This window comes from Lonchura striata, chromosome 18 (assembly GCF_050655825.1).
Source record: "Lonchura striata isolate lonStrDom1 chromosome 18, ASM5065582v1, whole genome shotgun sequence".
NCBI lineage: Eukaryota > Metazoa > Chordata > Aves > Passeriformes > Estrildidae > Lonchura > Lonchura striata.
This window is the reverse complement of record NC_140720.1, coordinates 7,869,521-7,889,912: the sequence shown is the minus strand read 5'-3', so window position 1 is coordinate 7,889,912 and position 20,392 is coordinate 7,869,521. Positions and strand designations below refer to the sequence as shown.

The 20,392-nt window shown below is 45.5% G+C and overlaps 1 protein-coding gene across 3 annotated transcripts in view; it reads right to left on the bottom strand.

Annotated features, from left to right (window-relative positions):
• Positions 1–20,244, bottom strand: part of SLC38A12 (solute carrier family 38 member 12) — a 43,657-nt gene extending 23,413 nt beyond the window's left edge. The window contains exons 1-8 of one of the 3 annotated variants that reach the window (XM_021554866.3): positions 20,092–20,244; positions 18,710–18,834; positions 16,801–16,922; positions 14,919–15,000; positions 13,919–14,021; positions 13,451–13,531; positions 9,096–9,195; positions 8,230–8,338 (exon numbers count right to left, since the gene is read on the bottom strand). In XM_021554866.3, coding sequence (XP_021410541.2) covers positions 8,230–8,338; positions 9,096–9,195; positions 13,451–13,531; positions 13,919–14,021; positions 14,919–15,000; positions 16,801–16,922; positions 18,710–18,754 — 642 coding nt within the window. In that variant the 5' untranslated portion in view covers positions 18,755–18,834; positions 20,092–20,244. Of the gene's footprint in view, positions 1–8,229; positions 8,339–9,095; positions 9,196–13,450; positions 13,532–13,918; positions 14,022–14,918; positions 15,001–16,800; positions 16,923–18,709; positions 18,835–19,009; positions 19,877–19,982 lie in introns of those variants that run through there. The other 2 variants (XM_085556832.1, XM_085556833.1) reach the window with 2 other exon arrangements.
• Between the last annotated feature and the right edge of the window lie 148 nt (positions 20,245–20,392).

Here is a 20,392-nt window from a genome sequence, read left to right as displayed (position 1 = left end):
GGAAGGACAGCAGAAGAGGTGCAGAGCCAAATTTGGCTGTACCCCCCACCACTAGCTTGCTCTGATCTCCCACAGCATATGAAAGTGGAGTTTTCCTCCTTCCTAACACTGGTGACCTTGAGGAGTTGTTCTCTGCCTCCTCAATTCATTACCATGGTATGAGAGATTAATGAGTTTCCTCCAAGAAAATATGAGGGCATCATCTTTATACACAAATGCAGCCCCAAATTCCTGCATATTTGTAGCCTCTCCCGGCAGGGCATTGGCAACTACAACAATATTTATATTGACTACAAAAGGCCCTGGGTCAGACAGCACAAAGCAAGGGAGATGTGGGCCAGCATGACACGGATGCACAGAGGGCCCTGCAAACATGTCAAGCTACAAGCTGCCAGGGTTAGGAGGTACTTGGGTTCAGCAAGGATGAATGTTCCTGACGGCCACTAAGCCCTTGCCTGCCACAATACCAACAGTGCATTCACCACTAAGCCTCTTTATTTGTCCTCTTTTCTCCCCTACAAACTTCTCCGTTGAGTTTCTCAGTACTCTCCAGCTGCCTGGAGGATGTAGCTTCAGGGGCAGCATCATCCTGCCCACTGTGTCATGCAGGAGTTGCCTGAAGGGAAGGAAAGTCTCTCACTTTAAAACTACTTAGCACAAAGGAAGAGATAAAGCCTTATTGCCCGGGGCTAGTGGGGTGTCTGTTCACTTCCAGCCTTCCTCCCTGCACAGTGCACACCAAACAGGTGCAACAGGCTTGGGAGAACAGCTCTGCCCCAGAGAATTATACCGACTTGAACTTACAAGATAAATCCCAGCTGCATTATTTGTATTTATAGTCCTGCTTACAGAAGCATGAGCTACGTGTGGGATTTGCTGATGTAGTCCAAAAATCCACATTTTTGGACAAGAGCGTCAGTGATCTCACTCAAACATGCAGTGCAATTTAGGATGGAGTTAAGTTGCAGACTTATTTAGGAGTAAAAAGATATATGGGTCTGTCCAGAGCTATCCTCTACAGCTTCTTATAATTTTCATAGCAGCAGAACTGCACAGTTCTGCAGTCCTGATACTTTCTGCCTGTATATTAAAGAATTAATGGTAATTTCAGGGGATGAGAGATCAAGACTGCTGTCTTACTAGATGAAAACAATTGTGTGAATCAGGCAGGCAGCAAGGTCAGACCTCTTTAAAAACAAAGCTGGTGCTAAAGCACCAAACAGAATACTGGAAAATATGCTGTTAAGAAAAAGGCTTATATTGCATTTCCCAGGGGATTGTTTAGCTGACTTAACAGATCTTCTCCAACTCTGGTTCCTAGGATGCTGTCACAATCACTGCAAAAAGTAACACCTCACAGGAGAAATCTATTACTTATTTTCTACCAATATTCTGAAAACTTAAGATTTGTGGCTCTGCTGGAACAGCCTAGTCCAAGAAAGGAATTTTAAAAGGACCTTTTTAAACCTTTACCACTCCCTGTAGGGAGTGGGTGATCACATATATTAGTTCTGACACCTGCCCTACTCAGGAGAGATTGGTCTCCAGTATCAGGAGAGAACAGTGTCAGCTTTGGTGCCTTGCTGCCCAAGTGAGCTGACTCCAAAGGACAGCTTTATTCAGGGAAAGCAGCAGCACAGCCTCAGCCTTGGCAGGGTGGCTGTGCTGTGCAGCAGGGCTGTGGTTTGAGCCCAACATCACCTCAGGTGAGCTCCCAACTGCAGAATGTGCAGAAAAGCAAACACAGATCTATGTAAAGCCACTGCTTCACCCAGTTTGTTTAGTTGGTTTGTTTCCAAGGTTCATGATCACCATCCAACACCACCTAAGTCAAACCAAGCACTGAAGTGTACAGGATATTTTTCCTGAGCTCACTGATGGCCTCTGCCCATTCTATTTCTGCATCTCTTGCACCTTGCTTTTCTGAAGGGCTAGTAGCACCTGCAGCACACCTGGCCATGCATTCAAGCAGCACCACAGCACCCTTCCCTTCCAGACAGCCCTTGCCAGCCTGCTGGAGGCACCAGAGGGACATGATTGGTCCTTTGGAAAAGCTCAGCATCCAAGTGACAAGCAGAACCCAAGCTGCACTTAGGAAAAATCCACTTCTCATTGTGAAGTGAACAGACAGCTCTGTACAGAAAACACATTCCAGTCCTTTGCACTATTGATTTTCCAGTGATAAGAGACAAGCTAATCCATTAATGTTAGTTGCTTCAAAGTGTGGTCTTGCAGTTGCTTCAGTCTGGTACCAAAGGCCGATTCTCTCACCCAGTGTTTGCCTTGTGGCTGGTATTTCTTTTACTCAAAATGCCATCAGTTACAAGGAAGCAAGAAAAATCACCCATCAGAAGATGATACTCCAGCTCTTAGGTCACTGGAACAACAAGTTTATATTTCACTTCCACAACACCACACTCATCTGCCTCTCCTCCTGACGGCTCAGGAGGAACCGCTTTTTCACAAGGCCAGTTATTATCTGAAGATCCCTTTGCATTAGGAAACACAAGGAGTGTAGCAACCTCCAGTAGAGCCAGTTTATCTGTCACAGGCATATGATGAGCAAGCAATTGAAAGGATTTATTGATGAGCCCACAGAAGAACAGACCAGGATGAAGGAGGCAGGATTTATGCCATACTAACAAGGCTGTGTGCCAATTTCAAACTATTAGCTGCACAATAAAGAGTTGAGACTTGTCTTCACATCCCACTTCCAGACACCATTTATTTCAGCAGAATTTGGCTCCTATCCCTCTTCAACCACTTCAGACCAAAGCAACAACTTAACTGACCTTACTTTTTGGAGGCTGAGTAGACGACAGGCATGAGAAGACTCCAGTTAGCCTCTGAGTCAGGGCTTTTAGCCAAGCAAAGTTGTATTTCAGGGGCACCTATAACAATTTGGCCTACCGATATTGATACTTAATGCAGTACTAATTCCTCTTGTGTCATAGCAATGCTTCAAAACTCAGGTGGCCTGTATACACAGAAATGGCACAATATTCTGGACTCTTGAAAAGCTTTTTTCTTATTCTGAAGGCTTTCAGAACTGCCTTTATGCACAGAAGTAGCAGCTGCCTTTTTTGTACATTTATTTCTATTTCTGTATCAGTATCATAGTAAACCACATCAAAGCATTTGTGGTAAGGAATATAATGCAATATTTTTGGCAAGAAAGTCTTACCATGAATAACTTATAGGATATGCAGGGTGACAAGCTAATAGTGCCCCAGTCCTGCTGCATCCTTACTGCAAGCTGAAGTAACCTAGAACACTACAATGCTACAGTTTAAGCAATTTATTTAAACAAGATGATGACTTCATACCATCAGGATAAACTTCCACCAGCTTTCCTTCCTTTTTACTGGCTCACTCTAGGAGACCAGGACAAGCACCCCAAACCATTTTAGATTGCTGTGAAATCAGCCCTCCCTGGTCCAGCTCCTGCCACTGAGGCAGCATTCTTCCCCACCACAGGTTCTCAAGGACTCTAGACACTGAGACCTGTAAGAATAAATATCCAGGAGACAGCTGTGACCCATTTATTACCGAATGTTGCTGCAGGGCACAGCTGAGGAAGGCAGGGCAGAGGAAAAGCACTTGCTGCAAAGGGAACAGTGGAGAAAGCCCAGGTGCCCTTGGAAGAAGCACTCTGCTTCCAGCACTGCTCCAGCTCTGTTGCTCCAGCTCCCAGGTGGAAACAGACAGCTTAGCTCAAGCATGGATGTTCAAGTACTGCCGTGAGGGCTCCTCTCATATCACTGCTGGGAGGCAAAATATAAAACAACCAAAAAAAAGAGAAACCAACAGAAGCCAACAATGGACCGACAGGCCACAAGAGCATCGTGTACCAAACAAGCTGATAAAAGTGCCCCAGCGCAGGTAAATGGATTTGGAAAGATCTATTTTGACAATAAAAATCTGAGATACCTTTACCCAGATCAGGGCACAGGCAGAGCCAGGAAGGAGAAATGCTGTGGAGGGAAGCAGAGCACATAGAGCAGGCACACAAAGCCCAGCACTCCAGCCTGCAGCCAGAGCGGGCCAGGAAGGCAGCACCGCACCAAGGCTGACGGGATCCACATCAACACTTCCCAGTTCAGCCTTTGCATTTACTGATTACATTCTGCCAGTACTGAGCAATGGTACAACAGCACGTGTGTCCTCAGACCACCCCTCACCCCCCTGCACAGCCTCCTGCAGCTGCAGCCCAGCCCCGCTCTGGTCACCGAGCCTCGGGCCAGGGTGACATTGTCCCCTCCTGAAGAGGGACAGCGAGCGCCGGTGAGCCCGCTCATTTTATTCACTGCACAAGCACGTTTCCAACTGGGATAATCTCCATTAAACCATCTGCGCTCCCATCCTCGCCTGGCCTGCACCCGCTGGGCTGCCTGCGATACTGCAGCATCTGCGAACCGGCACAAGCGGATGGCACGTCCCTTTCCCGATCAGCTAAAAAAACCATCAGAGGCTCAGACAGAACAGATGCACCTGGTGGCTTTGACGTGCTACCAGAGCCAGGCTACCAGGAGTACCTGTGCCAGTGCCTCTTCTGAAAGGCACACGGCTCCCCTGGGGAATTTAAGCCATTTCCTTTCCATCATGGGAAGACACCATGTCCCAGACTGCCAGAAGAGGAGGGCCGAGAACAGAGTTGAGGCTTCAGCCTCAGTGGCTCCCTTGGTGCAGAACAGAAGCATTGTTTGCCAGGTCATGTACACAGCTTGCATCAGACACTCCAAATGGCTGCTGATCCCCAGGATTTAATCTCTTATTTATCTGCTCTCAGTATCTGCTTTCTAGAAATAGGGACTATCATATCACATTCACACATGACTTCAACAGAAAGACAAGGAAGTGTTACAATGAAAGATCTGAAACTTAAATCTGCTGCCCCTTCCCCACGGCCTCACCAGCATAGCCCAGTGGAACCTACAGAGAGCATGATAAAGCAGCTGCAGTGAAGTGTGAATTCAGCACTGAGAGAACGTGACCGTGTCCTCAGCATTGCCAGAGACAGCCAAGGGACTTGGGAGTCACTCCAGCTGTTGAGGACATGGCAGGGTGGTAACAGGTCTGAAGCAAAGATAGAAAGCCATCGATCTGCTTTAACTGTGATCACTGCCTGCCTTAAACAAGGTCGCTGGGCTGCCCAACACACATCTTTCTTGGAGGAAAATTTGTCCTGCAGGGTATTGCCCTCACAGGAGTGGAACAGCACAGCAAGGCTCACCCTTCAAACCTCCCAAGTCTCAAAAAGGAGGCAAGTATTAGCAGCAGGTGATGGGATAGGAGCAAATGTCTATTAACATATTTCCTGCACTTGCATTCACTTATTTGTTTTGTGAGGTTTTATTTTCCAAAGCAATTTATAAACAAGAAGCGAGACAACCATTTGTTCAGACAAAGGTTAATAGGGGCCTAGCAGTCTCTGAAGACTCTGCAGACACACTTAGGTGTGAAATCTTGGAGCAGCAATAAAGATGCTGCACAGACAAGCAAGTCTCAAGAGAAGAATTTAATCTGTCTAAATATTCTCATTATGTACATAGTTTTCAGCTTCCATTCACAGTAATCAGAGCAAAGACAGCTTCCAGAAGCCTTTTTAGACAATAAGGCGTGAAAAAGGATTTTTATGTCAGCCATTATTCCTCTCTCTATCCCCAGCTTGAAGAGTCAATGTTTGAAATGGATTTTGTGAAAAAGAAGACACAGTGTTGGGAGAGAAAAAGTTGACAGGAGGAAGGCAGCACGGGTCTTTGGCAGACTGGTGGGACTTGGCACAAAGCAGCTCCCATTGGCACCATTAGTCCAGAAAACCTCAAATAGATTATTCTCCTTCAAAATAGGTTTTCTATAGGGTCATGCACAGAATATGAAATATAACACTACTTCCAGAGAACCGCTTCACTGGAACAGGCAAAATGTTTCAGTTACATCCACACATCTTCTTCCTAAAAGTCACTTAAACCTAAATACAGTACTAAGATAAGGTAGGAAAACTAGAGGCAGGCATCTAGGACAAAAGGGCTGATCCAAAACTCAGCTGCTTTCTTTTGGGATCACAGTGTCCATCTGTCCCCTTGCCACAGGGGAACTTGTTTGCAAAAAGAGACCTTGTTTGTCCACTGAAACGTGGAACCTGAATCATTCCATCAGGCAAGAATTCAAAATAGAAAGTTAAGAAAAGAGACCAGTTCTCTATGGGTATGATCTCCTGGGATCAAGAGAAGCTGTACTCTTGATGCATCTCTCCCCTTTCATGTTGCATTTTCCCCTTCAGACAGGCAGGTTTCAGCTTTTCTGGCATGTTCAAAACTCTCCTTCTATACACAAGAAGTTTGCACAAAATGTGTAGAAATAATTACAATGGTTTACTACTAATTTTTTTTGCTTGAAGTCAAGTGACTTCCTTGCCCTGCGATCCCATCCCCAGATTTCTCTCAGAAATTTTAAGAGCTCAACTGGTCACTAGTTGCCCACACTACAAACAGGACAGTGGGGAAAACATTAACCAAGACAGCAGGTGAAAACTATTCGCCAGCACAGCCACTTTGTAGGCACCCCAAACTCAAAACCAGGGTCAGTACTGTGGTGTGAGTGTTTTATAAATGGTTACATCTCTTATTCCTCTCTGAAGAGGTCACCATCCTCTCTGTTTTCTGGAGAATGATATCACACAGGTCAAGCAGGGAGTGGGACTAGAAGAGCTGGAGGCAGAACAAGTTCCAGTTTACTCCCATCCTCACCCAGTAAGAGGTATTAGAGACTTTTAACAGAAAAGCAGAACTCAGAGATAATGCTAACACCCAGAAGTATCCTGAAAATAGTGATTGTGAGAACTGTAATCAGTAACCCACTACAGACAGGTCTGTTCTCCCACAAATAATTCCACCCTCCACCTAAGAGGGCATAGAGAGCAACACTGAAGCCTCATCCCAGTTACTGAGTAGGAAAGGATTAACCACTAACAAAGACTTTGCGGATATTTATTCTCCAAATCCACAAGACAAGCAGAGGGAAAAGCTCCTCTGAGAGTTATGTACACAGACTTCAAGTCTAATGCTTACACACTCTTAATTTTTTAAATTTTGCAAGTCCTAACAACAATTATCTTCACGAATTATAGACATAATATCTCAGAGACACAGGCAGTAATTAATGCATGTCTAGCTCCTTCTGCTGGGTCAGGGAGAGTTATTGAAATTCAGGAAGGAAATCTTCAATCTTCTAGAAGTTTTAAAGAAACAGACCAAGACAGAATTCAATAAAGCAATAATATTTCTCTTAAATAATTAACCAGACTTTGACATTCGCTAATATTTCTGAGGCCCAGCTCTTACTTTTGCCATGATACTGGATGTGATCCATTGCATGTCCAAAATGTACTAACTCCAAAATTACCTCTGGATTTCTCTGCACACATGTAGCCACCCTCATTCCTTTTACTTTAAATTCTCACTGGGACCCTTAACAGAAGCCACACTGTGCAGCACTAGCATCCTTTCCTCCTCCCATTTTACCCTACCAACATCTGTCTCCAAATACGAGTACTCAGCACTCCCCAGGCTCTATAGAAGCCATGTTCATCATCCTCTGGGAAAAACCCTGGGTTCAGAGCAGAACCCCAGCACAGCACGAGATGCAATAGACAATCCTGAACTAGACAAAGCTATTACTAAGGCAGTGTATAGCAATGGATGTTGTCTAAGCTGGCTGCTTCCATCATCTTTCAAGTAGCAAATTCTCCTGCAGCATAAACAATTTTATTCACATAAAGAATGGACTCAATGATCCTTGCGAGTCCCTTCCAACTCTGGGTATTTTATATTCTAAAGCACTCAAGTGAGTTTAATATACTTCAGTATCTTGACAAAAATTACCTCCAAGCAAATATTAATTAGCCAGCCACTGAAAAAACAGTGAAGAAAAACCCAGCCTCTGGCAAAAATATCTCACCTGCTTAAGCAATATAAACCTACACACCAAGATGGAGAGAATTCAAACACAAAACCATAAGGATCATTCTGATGGCCAACGAGTGCAAACACAGACATGTCACCAAGAATAGGGAGGGTGTATTTGGTCAAAAAGTCAGACTGAACCAAAAGTTTCATATTCTGTTGTTCACTTGAACTACGTTATTTCTACAAGAAAAGAAAAAATTCCTTATGAACTAGAAGCAGAGTTTAAATGGCAACACTGGTCATCCCAATTCCAGAAGCTCACCAGATACAGCCTGTAAGCATCAATCCTTCGAATTGGCCCCCAGCACTTGTCTGTGTCGTTGTACTTTGTGCTGTCTCCAACACTGCAAGAATGGTTGCCAGTGACACTGCTGAGAAAGGAGGGAGAAACAAAAGAGAATAATTAACTCCTAGCAGATGTCTTTCCCTCTCCTGCATTCAAGAAAGAAGAATGAGCAGACGCCAATCCTCCTCTCTGTCTCTGGTAACACTCACTTCTTTACATTTTCTGGACAGTGTAACACAGTGAGTCACTTGAGTACCAGAGGTTTAAAGACAAATTCTTGGATTGCCTGCAGTTATTTACAAGTTTTGTCATTTAATCATCAAGCTGGTGAGCTTAGATCTTTTATGGATTGCTGAGGTTTTCCATTTTCAAGATTGAAGTCCAAATCCAGCCCAGTTTTGATCAAGACAATCTTTATTATCTGTTTCTTTGAGAAAGGCACCACTCCCAGTCCAGAGCTAAGTCCATGTACCATCACCACTCACTGGCCTCAGGCTTAGTAAGCATCACCCCTCAACCCTTACCCAAAGAGAGAGAGAAGGCAACATATTGCAGAGTACTGCAATCAAATTATGGAGCAACAGGTCTCATGTCTGCAAGTGCTGAAGCTGGAAATACTTCACACCTGAGCACCTGTCTGGAACCAGGTCAGCTACTTTGCAGTCAGGCAGCAGGCACTCAGGTGGGGAATACAAAACAAGAGATGAGCTATCCTTGAACCATTTCTCCACCCCATGCTTTGGAAAGTACAGCTGATCCTAGTGAGACATATCACCCTATCAAACCCTTAGCCTGCCCTGTTCCCAGGCAGCACACAGCCCCTCAGGTGTAAGCACACTTACCAGGTCACCTGCATTAGGGAGACTGGCACCGCTGCTGCATAGATTGCCAGATCTCCATAGAGGTAGATAATTATGCAGAAATAGAAGAGGTTGACACCCACTGCAGAAAAAGAAAATATTGTCCAGATTCAGCAGAGTACACAGAGACTCTTGTTCTCTGCACTTCAAATATACAAAATTTTTAAGATCTTAAATCACCATTTGCCTCCATAGTTTCTGCAGCAAAACACCCAAGCTTAGGAAACTTACCATGGAACAGGAACTCTGGCTCCTTCAATACCTGGTACTGACACTAAATAAACCCTCTAGTTCAAGCCCATCCTGCAGTCAAGACCAACAGGTCTCACATAAGTCACCTGCCAGACAAAGCTGTCAGCTCAGAACAGCCACAGGCAAAAATCTGGGTGATGCTCTCAGACTTGGTTCACACTGTGTGAACAGAGCACACCCTGACAAAGTGAAATGCAGAGAGAATGTTTCTAGGCTCTGCTGATTCCAAATCCTGTGTCTGCAAGCCTGCAGGACCTTCACGATATGAGCCTGTAGGGATTTAGCCCTGCAGAGCTCAGATTCCAATGGGCTGAAATGGAGCAGGCTTTGGGAGATTCCCTGCCACTGGCAAATCGAGGCAAGCTACAATCCTGATAAGCTTTAAAACTTTCTGCATCCCACTTCCCCTGATGCCACCACATACACTGTTCCTGCCCCTACTCATTTTTTGGGATAAGTTTTTTCTGGGTTTTTTTGGGTTTTTTTTTTTAATTCTTTTTAATTTAAAGCTTGCCCTGCCTTCACCTATGAGATTAAAAGAAAATCTTACACAAATTAACTGGATGCACAGAACAGCCTTACTGAGGCAGAAGAAGGCACTGCTGTGAAGAGGTAAAATCTAAAGGGATAAAGAAATGTTTGATGAGACGCCAGGATTCTCTTCTTGCAAGCAAGTCTGTATAAATCTCACCAACAAATTGGAAAATATTTCATTTCAGAGTCAGATGAGTTACAGAATAAAAGCCTCAAATTTATTTAATTTAGGAAGTTGACATTGAAGGAAAACAGCTCAGGAAACCTGCCCATACTTTCAAGTTGTGATGCTACCTGATGCTTAATCCCAGGACAGCTTGAGTAAACCTCACACTCACAGCTGTGACAATTATCAAACAAGGACAATGCTGGTGTGGGACTGAAGACCAATTCAGTGCTTGGGTGCCCCAAAGCTTTACCATGTTTTGCCATCATACTGCTCCTGGAGCTCTGGATGTCAGGAAACATTATTAGGCATTCTCCTTTGTTTAAATAAATGATTCCATATTCTGAGCCTGATTACCATGAAAGGGGCTGTATCAGCTTCCCTGCTTCTGTACAGTAGCACACTAAATCAGTGCTCTAGAGCTGTTCTTGGAGACAAATGAATTTCCTACAGAAATTGTCAGATCATTCTATATAGTTCTGCCATTGTTTTCTTGCTCTATTGAAGTTGTCTTCACAGTTAGAGAGTCTCTGTGCTTTTCTGGAGACAGCAACATACTACCTGCCAGTCTTTTCCAATTTCCCATTAAGAAGGGTTGAAGTTTTAAAAAATATCTGAGATAGAATATCTGAGTCTGTCTAGTCCTCAGCTTCATTTCTCTGCAGCTTATGTCCTGTTTTGGCATCTGCAACTGGTCTCAGGACTCAGCTGCCCCACACACACCAAATAAAGCTGACATGACCAGCTAAGGCACAGCAGCACCCCCATTCCAGTGCAGACCTCTCTGTCTGCAGGAAGCAGAGGTGACACTCCTCTCCAAGACAGGAACACTTCAGCATCAGTTATTTTATAAACTGCTGCTGACCCTCCCTGATCAATACTTTCATTACTTGGCACAAAACGAGGTGAAAAAAAAAAGCAATTACTTCCTGTGAGGAAACAGCGTGATAGATGTGCCTAGAATCTATTACTGCAATAAATGACTGCTCAGTCCCAGAAGAAAGCACCTAACATTAAAAAATAAAATAAAAAATCAAATCAAGAAAAAAAGTAGTTTTACAGAGCCAGCTCTTTCAAAAGAGCACAGTCTCTTCACAGCCTAAACCAAAGTCAGCTCCCTTTAAGAAAGCAGACAATCTGAAATTGAGATTTATCCCCAGCTTACCTCCTAGGACTGCAGATTCAACTCCTGTCAGATTGTTGAAAATAAAAATCAGTCAAGGGAAAGGAGCTTGAACTCACTAGAAATCAGGGGTTTTGAGGTCTACTGCATAGCTTTCATCAGCCTTTCCTCTGGAGACTGTAAAGCCCTCCATCATCTTGGGTTTGGATCCATACTTTGTATATCATCAGTAAACATCCAGACATTTGCCAGCTGTGAAACCTCACAGGCTGGTGTGGCCCAGTTTCTCAGCACTAAGTGGTCACTGAGCAGCTGCCCTTGCTGAAGACCTTTCGGTGCAGCTGGGGAGGGAGCACCTCAGCAGGGACCAGCAGAGGGAGGCCTTTCACCTGCCTGTCTCTGCAGCCACTCGCAGGCCAGAGGGCGTCTCTGTATCAGTGACAGGGATGGAGCCTCACTGCTGAGCTCTGACACAGGGAAAGCAGCAGAGTTACAGCTGCCCCAGGTCCTTTGCTGTGGCACCTCATCCCATCTGGAAGTCACAAGTAGGGTCAGGCCACAGCCTGTAGCTGTTCCAGCCACCTTCCTGCAGATGGATTCATCCCTTTGCCATGGGCTGAGCAGACCCTGGGGAGGATCCCTAACAAAGAAATCAGATAATTCTGGCTAAAGCAACATTAAGAAGAGGGATTAAGATTTAAGAATACTAAGCAGTTTATTTCACTTTGCTCAGAAGCTGATGGAGAGAGGACACATATTCCCAACCCCCTCTACTGGCTGAGTACCAGAGAGGCCCAGAACCTGCCTGGCTCCTGGGGATCCTTTCCAGCTCCCCTATGAAACTTATGCAAAGAAGGGGCCTCCTTTAACTTGATGAGAACACTCTGACTCCTGTGATCCCCATCCCTCCACAGCCCAATCCTCAGCAATACAGCTAAACCCTGTTACATGATTGCTCTCAAAGCACTTCTCAAGTATTACTCCTCAGAGGAGCATCAAGAGACAGGGCTGTGTTCACCATATTTTACACACAGCAAAGCAAACAAGCAAGAAAACTTGCCTTAGGTCATAACTACTCAGTGGTACAAGCAAGACCAGGAACAAGATGTTTCTGATACGCTTCACTTCTCTGACTAAAATCATGGCAGCCTAGTCCAAGTGGTTTACTTTGATAGCCCTAAGTGATTCAAATCTACAAAATCCCAGAAGAGGCACGCAGGAAAATTAAAAAGTTTTTTTTTAATTAACTTTAAAAGCAAAAAAAATAAAGTTCAAAGAATATTCACTCCTTAAGCCCAGCTGTCCTTCAGAGGAACAGCTTTATGCTGGTATACACTGATGTAATGTAGTGGAAAAAACCCAGCCTTCCATTACCTCTTTGCAAGGTGGCCAGTGAACAAGGGAAAACATCACTTTCCACAAAAAATGGGGCCTGACAGGCTCAAAACTGTGCAGCCATGGTGTCTGATAATGTTCTGGTTCTGTGCAGCATTTCATTACTGTGCAGCCATGGTGTCTGATAATGTTCTCGTTCTGTGCAGCATTTCATTGTCCTGCTTTACAGGTTTCAGAATCCTCATCACTGTGGTTTGCATTTCTATCACAAGCAGCAATGGATGGAGCTTTATTAGAGCAGTTACAAGTTTGTTCCCTGGCATACAAAAGACATTTAAAAGCAAAAAGACAAGCCAGCTGCCTATACATCCTCAGCAGGGACCTCTTCAGCAGTTCATGTCCCATGTCTCTTGATAATTGCCCAGATGCAGACAATTCCTATAAGCTCCTATCAGAAGTCTCTCTCCTTCAGACTGTTATCTACAAGGCTCAGGGAAGCCTGAAAGTCTTAATTCTCAAATGCTACAACCAAAATGCAGCTGGAAAACATTACAGCTGGGCTCTACTGCTTCAGAAAGTGGAGACCACAGACGATACATGCAGTTCAGAGGTAGGTGGACTGCAGTCAGAAAAGGCACTGACTTACACGTGCCTGTATCAAGACACTGCTCCCATAACCTGCAGTGTTTTGGTGGTTCCATGCCCATCACAGCAGGTTCTGGCCCACCTGGCCCATAAATACTTTACAGAATGCTTCACACAGGAGGATGAATACAGTCCACAGAGAGAAGGAACAGCACATCTGGGTCGAATTATCACAAACTTAGGATGCAAACCCACACTGAGAAGCATGCAAACTTACAGAACAGCCATATACACAATATACAGGAGGACCCAAAGGGACTTTTGAAAATGTTAATCACTTACCTTTATTGAAGAACATGGAAGCCATCTGGCCCATTTCTACCCTCTCAGTGATTTCAAAGATATTGGCTGAGCTACGTCTCTCTGCAAGTTAAAAAACAAGAAGTGTTTCAACCAGTTCCTCCAATAAACCCTAAGGCCAGATTACCTGGATACTTGGGAACCTCTAGCAGCAGTTTGAAGGACAGTATGTAAAACTCCACAGCTGCAGAGTCACTGGGCCAATTACTCTGCTGAAGCTAGTCTAAGGTGTTTAGAAAACAAAGTGTTCTCATCTTTGTGACAGTAGAGGGAAAAGATCTTTATCAGGCTGCAGAAGGCAAACTGAATTCTCAATGCGTCTTATCTTGCAAGTGCTGAGGACTTTGGGATGAGAGCATGTGGAAGTAAGGGTGAAATGGACAGAGGAGTTCCACTGGAACACTGTCTGCAGAGGTCTCACACCAGTGAAAGCATGAACTGGGTACTCACGAACTGACAGGATAGGCCGTGTCTCTGCTCGCTCATAGCCATCTTGGAGGAGAACATCACTGTCAGACACTCCAGAGGAAGAATCCTCATCTTCATCATCCTCCTGGATGAAAAGACCAGACCACTGCTGAGATATCGGCTACCCACAGTGCCACCCCCAGTGTCATGGTCACTTTTAGACACTCGAAGGAAAGTCCCAAACAGGAGGGGAGGACATGCAAGCAAAGGCAATACCAAGGAACCCAGAGGATGCTGTAGAGGGAAGAAGAGGACACTAGCAGAGCAGGGCGAAATAAATTACAAGCTCTGCTGTCCCAGCCCCAGGTCACTCACACACACACAGCAACACTGCCCAATTCATATAGCGATAAGTGGCACAAGGAAGTTGGAAACTTCAGGAAGATCTGCAGTGTTGCAGAACTATGAGAAAAAAAATAAATCTAAGCATATCTAGCTAACACAAGCAGGTCTAGCTCCTAACTACATCCCACTAGCACCAAGCCAGGGGTCTAAATCAGTGCAAACAATTATGCCTCACTCTGATCCAGTAAAGCCACAAGTAAGTTTTACAGCAAGGACATAATTCAGAACTGTCCACAACCTGGGATACTGCCCAAGTAACAGCAAGGACATCCCAGCCTGTCCCAGTTAAATGACCTGAGATCAGCAAGGATTTATAGTCCTCAGCACACTCCAAATAGCACCAATATATTGGCTGCCACCTCTCCACATTCACTGAGCAGAGCTTCTGGGCAAGGAGAGCGCGATCAGTAAGAAATGTGAACAGCACAAGAGATTTTTCAAAGCAGGAGCAGAAAATCCTGTCTTTAATGAGCAACCCCACAGGGAACTAACAGCTATATTTTATATGGCAAAGTTAAGTACAGTAGAAATTTATTTCCTTAGAGTTAGTAACAAGACAAGGCAAAGATGCAGGGGAATGCCAGGAAAATCCTATGTGATAAAACAGGGGAAAAGAAAAATTAAACCCCACACAAACCTTGCGTTTTTCCATTCTCTTCCATCTCAGCTGGGCATTTGCAGCAGCCATGGCTTCCACCACAAAGGTCGTAGTCATATAGCTACAGAGAGAAGAATTAAATTGATATTACCAGTAATAGTCAAAAGAGATGGAGAATAATTCCCATCTGTTTGTAGGAGAAAACAAACAAACCAAAACAATCCTTTTGCCAGCTCCCCACACACTGTTTTGACAGTGTTTCATCTCAGTTTATTGCTCTCTTCTGCTCTTGAGATTCAGACCACAATATGCAGTAAAGTATAACACACCTTCAGATATAATAAGACACTTTAGACATTTGGAAGGCACATTCCTGGTGTTCCTGTGGGTTGAAGACAGCAAGAAAATTTTGATATTTGCTAGAAAGCAAGTTTCCTTCCTCTTTTTGGAACCTAGGACAAACCCAGCTCTACTCTGAAGCTCATGGCAAAAGTACTCTGGTCCCTTAAAGAATCTTACACATGGCATCAGATGCAAAGCAGCAATACAAGAAGCAGCACATCACAAATGCAGGCCAGTGGAAAAGCTGTCCAGGGAGACAGGGAGAGCCACTGATGCAATGAATATCATTATCTCACCTAAATCCAGTCCTGTAATATTAATAAATTTTAAAATCCCCCTCACATCAATCTTATTTAAGGCTTTAAAGTGTTTTCTCACTGCTTCAGGAACTGGACTTGCCTATCAAGTTCAAATAAGAGATCAGTTTTGCAAGAATAAAAGGAAGTGCTGAGGCCTGTGTAGCAATTTCCACACAGGCTTTTCCTCCACTAAAGGTGCCCAGTGGGCATGAGGAAATCACAAGAACCAGAACAAAAGCAACAGAGCTCTTGGAGCTTAATTCAGTGCAGTTCTGGTACACAGATTTGGAGGTTTATGCTCTCCTGCTGACCTTGAAGGATTGTCTGCTGGTGCTGAATTCCATATGTTGAATTTATGCTTTTAAACGGAAGTGGCTAAAAGGAATTGCTCCTAAAGCTCCCAGTTACTGGTAACCCCACAGATATCATTTTACCAAGCCTTTGCAGCACCCAGCTCGAGGTGGGGCAGTCACAAGCACTTGACCATACAGTCTCGCTGAACAGCAGCACAGAACAGATCCCAAAAGCTCTGCCTCCAAGCCAAAGGCATATTCAGGCTGGCAGAACTGGTTACTGAAAAGGCTGGCACTTCAAAAGTCCATTTGTACAAATGGCAGGAGGGAATTTTGATTTTATTTTAAAAGCAAACACGAAGTGAGCAGGGATTCCCAGCCCACCAGAAGATGGCAATTGTAGCAGTAACTCCTTAGAAATCAGTGCTGTATCCACAGCCTTCAGCTCCACCTGCTGCTCCAGCAGGGAGGCACCTAGGCAGGGGCTCACAGTGAAACAGCATGACAAGCAGACCATCTCCAGAGTCTTGAGCAGCAAAGGTCTGGAGGGGCCAAGACAGGCCTGGCTATACAGGAATTTGTGCTCCTGACACTCAGCTGTGAGAGCATTGCCAGAAGCCAAGGGAAAGCTTACACATCTGCAAGTCACAAAGCAAAGACTTGACCCTCTGCAACCTGATTGGTGTTAAGGGAACTGATCTGTGACAGAGGGAAGCATGGAATGGATCCACAGTGAGCACAATGTCAAAAAGGTAGCAGGGATAAAGGTCCCAGAAGACTCTGGACTGGAGGAAAAGTCCTTTCCATGTCAGGAAATGGGATGTACCAGAGAGTCAGGAAGTGCATCCCCCCAAATCAGGTCCACAGGCAACCCCATCGCAGAACCCAACATTCAAGGACAGAACACACAGGGAAACAGCAGAAGTCTTTACACTGTGCTCACCCAGCTGAACTGCCCAGTCCCCTAAAGACACACACACATCCTACCTCATGAACCCCAGGAACATCAGGAGGATGAGGCTGACGAGCCACCCTGCTGTGGCAAAGGCCTTGGGCATGGTCAGGGCTCCCGTTCCAACAATGAGGTTGAACATGTACACCAGGCCAACCTGCAATCAGCCACATCATCCAGCATCAGAGGGGGATCAGGAATCACCCAAAACACCTCACATATTAAAATGGAGAGGGCAATCCCTGAGCCAGCAGGGTGGGAACAAGTCCATGTGAGATAATTGGAGGAAGGAACTGAAATCCAAAGAGAACAATGTGGGTGTCTGCACATTTCTGGAGAAACAGATATTCCTCTCCATTTTTCTAATGATTTTAATTTTTTTTTTCTGTCTTGCTTGTAAAGTTATAAAGTGCATGAGATTTTTGTTTGTTTTCAAATCTCTGCCTTCTACCAGAAGGTCTGTGCTGTGGGTTGGGGTCGCTCCTTTTTTCCTGACCTGAACACAAGTAGTTATGGCTACGTACCTTCCAGGACCTTTTATTCTCAGTCAAGCAGGAAATACCCAAACAGAATTCTAATTCAAAGCCTGCTTGCCATTTTACCAGTAAGAAGCTGAGCATATTGTGAAGAAGGGATGTTACCTCCTGAAGGGAAAGGATTTTATCTTCTCTGGCAATTAACTTTTTCAGTGTCCAGAGACAAAACAGAACTCTGAACATGGACAGGACCCCTCCCAGGCCAAGAATTTAGCTCATTAAAGATCAAAAACTGCCAAAGTTGTTGTGCTTTAGTGGTTTTTTTTTTTAAATATAGGTCAGAGTCTCTCCAGAGGAAAGCCAGTAAAGAGCTGTGTACGAACAGACTTTTCTGGGTGTGGAGCAATTAGCATCAGGAGAATGACTCCCCAGTGACCCTGAGAGCACTTCACTGGCATAAGCACAGCGAATTCATCTTTAGCTGAATATCCCAGAATGATGATTTTCCTTTGGTCAGGCAGAAATGAGAATGGTGCCTGTAATGTTCAGCTGGGTTAGACACCTTCAGGGAAAGAGGAGAGCCTCAGCCCTTGAGATTACTCTAGGAAATTCATGCAGCACCAGCATAACAACCTAAGGTAATCCTTGAGGGTCCAGACACCCCAGTTACTGTCTTACTTCTCCATTTTCTCAGTTGTGACCTATTTCTGCAGCCTAATATCCACTTCTCCTACATTTAATCATTAACATAGAGATGAAAATTTTAAAGCATTTAAAATCCAACACACAGATTGCAGGGCTGGTTCTAAATTTATTGAGTTCACTTCAGAAAAAAAAAAAAAGTGTTTACAAAGTGCTGTTTTTAAAAGCTGGCATTTTGTGAAGACTTGTGGCTATAAAAACCGGTATTTCCAGTAGTATAGGAAAACAGTAATTGGCTCTGCAGTTGCACAGGACACCACATTACAGGGAAGAAACCTCTAAATTACTCACTTCCACTGAAGTGGTATAAAACAAATTACTGCAACAGCTACAGCTAAGTAAACTTTGAGAAATTTGGGGAAAATGTTTACATAAAGCAACAAAAGGGAAGCAAGTGGGATAGCTCCAATGTCCCAGTCCACCCTGCCTATGCCAATGACAAGTTGGGTTGATGAAAACATTAACAAAATATAAGAAAGTGGGCAAAAGAATGAAGAGCTGGTATGGGACATGAAGCTCTTTCTATCACTTTTAGATCTATACTTCAAGCACACATCATCCCTTTACCTTATGAAAAGTCATCTGTGATGTAAAAAAACCCCATATAACTACAAACACTAAGCATCTTTCAGCACCCTTTGACCTCCACCATCTCCTGAAATGCTGAGGTTATGTCCATGAGGAAGTAGGATTTGCAAACACAATGCTGAGGAAGAAGGATTTTGAAAAAAAACTCGTGACCAAACCCACAAGCAGTGGAACTTACATAGGGAGAGTAAAGCTCTCCGGTGTCAGTGATGCCACCTGCCATCCTGGAGATAGAGGGGAGCCCCAGAGCAAAGCCAGAAGGGTATTTTTGGGAGGGTGTTTTCAACTTCTGTCGGCTTTAACCTAGGGAAACATCATAACACTGTGTTATCTTTGCTGGAAAATGGAAGAACTCATATGTTAGCTTTGGCACATCATCTTTCTCGTATTTGAATAGACTTCAGCAGGACCTTGCCCTTCAGACAGACCCCCCTCACCAGAAGCACTTGGTTCAAGACTCTGCGAGAAGTTTTCATACCTGTTAAACTGGTTTAAAGGCAACCAAAAGGCCCTGCCCTTTCACAGCATGTGATGACCAAACTTTATCTTCTCCAAACAGCCAGAGGGGCTATTCCAGACAACTAAAACCTCTAGAGGAACAATGACTGCCTTGAGGATGATCTCAAGCTGCTGCTTCTCGAAGTGCTACTACTCCTTGCAAACATGTGCCTCCTACAAATCAAAAAACCAGCCTAAAGTCTCTCCTCCAAAATTCAAGCACAGAAATAAGTAGACAAATGAAAATATGGGACATATTAAAGCCACACCAAGATGCTTCTCATGCACCAACAGTTCCAAATCAGAAGTATTTGGGAAGCTTTGCATCGTTTCAAAAAAACTAGACATGTATGGGGGAACTGAAGCCTTCTGAAGGTTTCAGTATCAATGACTAGCCATTATTGAATTAAGGGTTTCACACTTCTACATGTGCTCCTACTCAGCCATTCCACCTGGGACAAATCATCAGCACAAGCCGAGCTCCACTAAAAAACCCAGTTATAATCTTGTACACCCACGCTGAGTACCAGAAAAGAACCAGCCAACATAGCTCACTGAGGTCATAACTTGTCCAGCATCAGGAGACATCAAACACCACCTTTTACAACAAACCTCAGCTCAAAACACTGAAGCCAAGCTTGGCAAACACAGAGCAAGCAGCAAGGCAACGGACACACCGGGGCCAGCGTGTCCCCGTGCAGGACCCCACCCTAGGCGGGGGAACGGGCACCAGGGACCCCCGAGGGCACCAGGGACCCCGAGAGCACCAGGCACCCCCGGCCTTACCCCCCCGGGCCTGTACCACAGACGGAACGCTGCGTGCACCCCCCGCCCCACAGAGCCCCAACAACCCCGGCAGCCCCCCGCTCCCCCCACGGCCTTCCCCCCAGGCGCGGGTCTCGCCGCTCCGCTGCACACGCCCACACCAGGACCCTCTCTCGGCCTCTCCCCACCGGCCGAGCCGCTGCCCGGCCCTCCTCCCACGCTGTCCTCACACCGGGCCGCCCCGCGGCTCCCCTGAGGGCCGCCCCCGCCCGGTCCTCCCGGTGCCGCGGGCCTCACCAGCGCCCGCGGCTCGCGCCGCCGGCCCCGCCCCCGGCCGCGCGGGGGCACCTACGGCGCACGCGCGGCCCGAGCGCGCGGCCTTCCGCGCGCGTGACCGGGAGGAGATGCCGGACGGTGATTGGGTGAGCGTGAGGGGCGGGGCACGGGGGGAGACGGGGCGTGACCTACAAGGGGCGTGCGCACGAATGGGCGCGGCCCAGAGGGGGCGTGGCACGGGGCACGGGGCGGGGCATAGAGGGGCGTGTCCAGGGAAGGCGGGGACAGAGTGGAGGCACCGGCCGTGATTGGGTCACAGGAG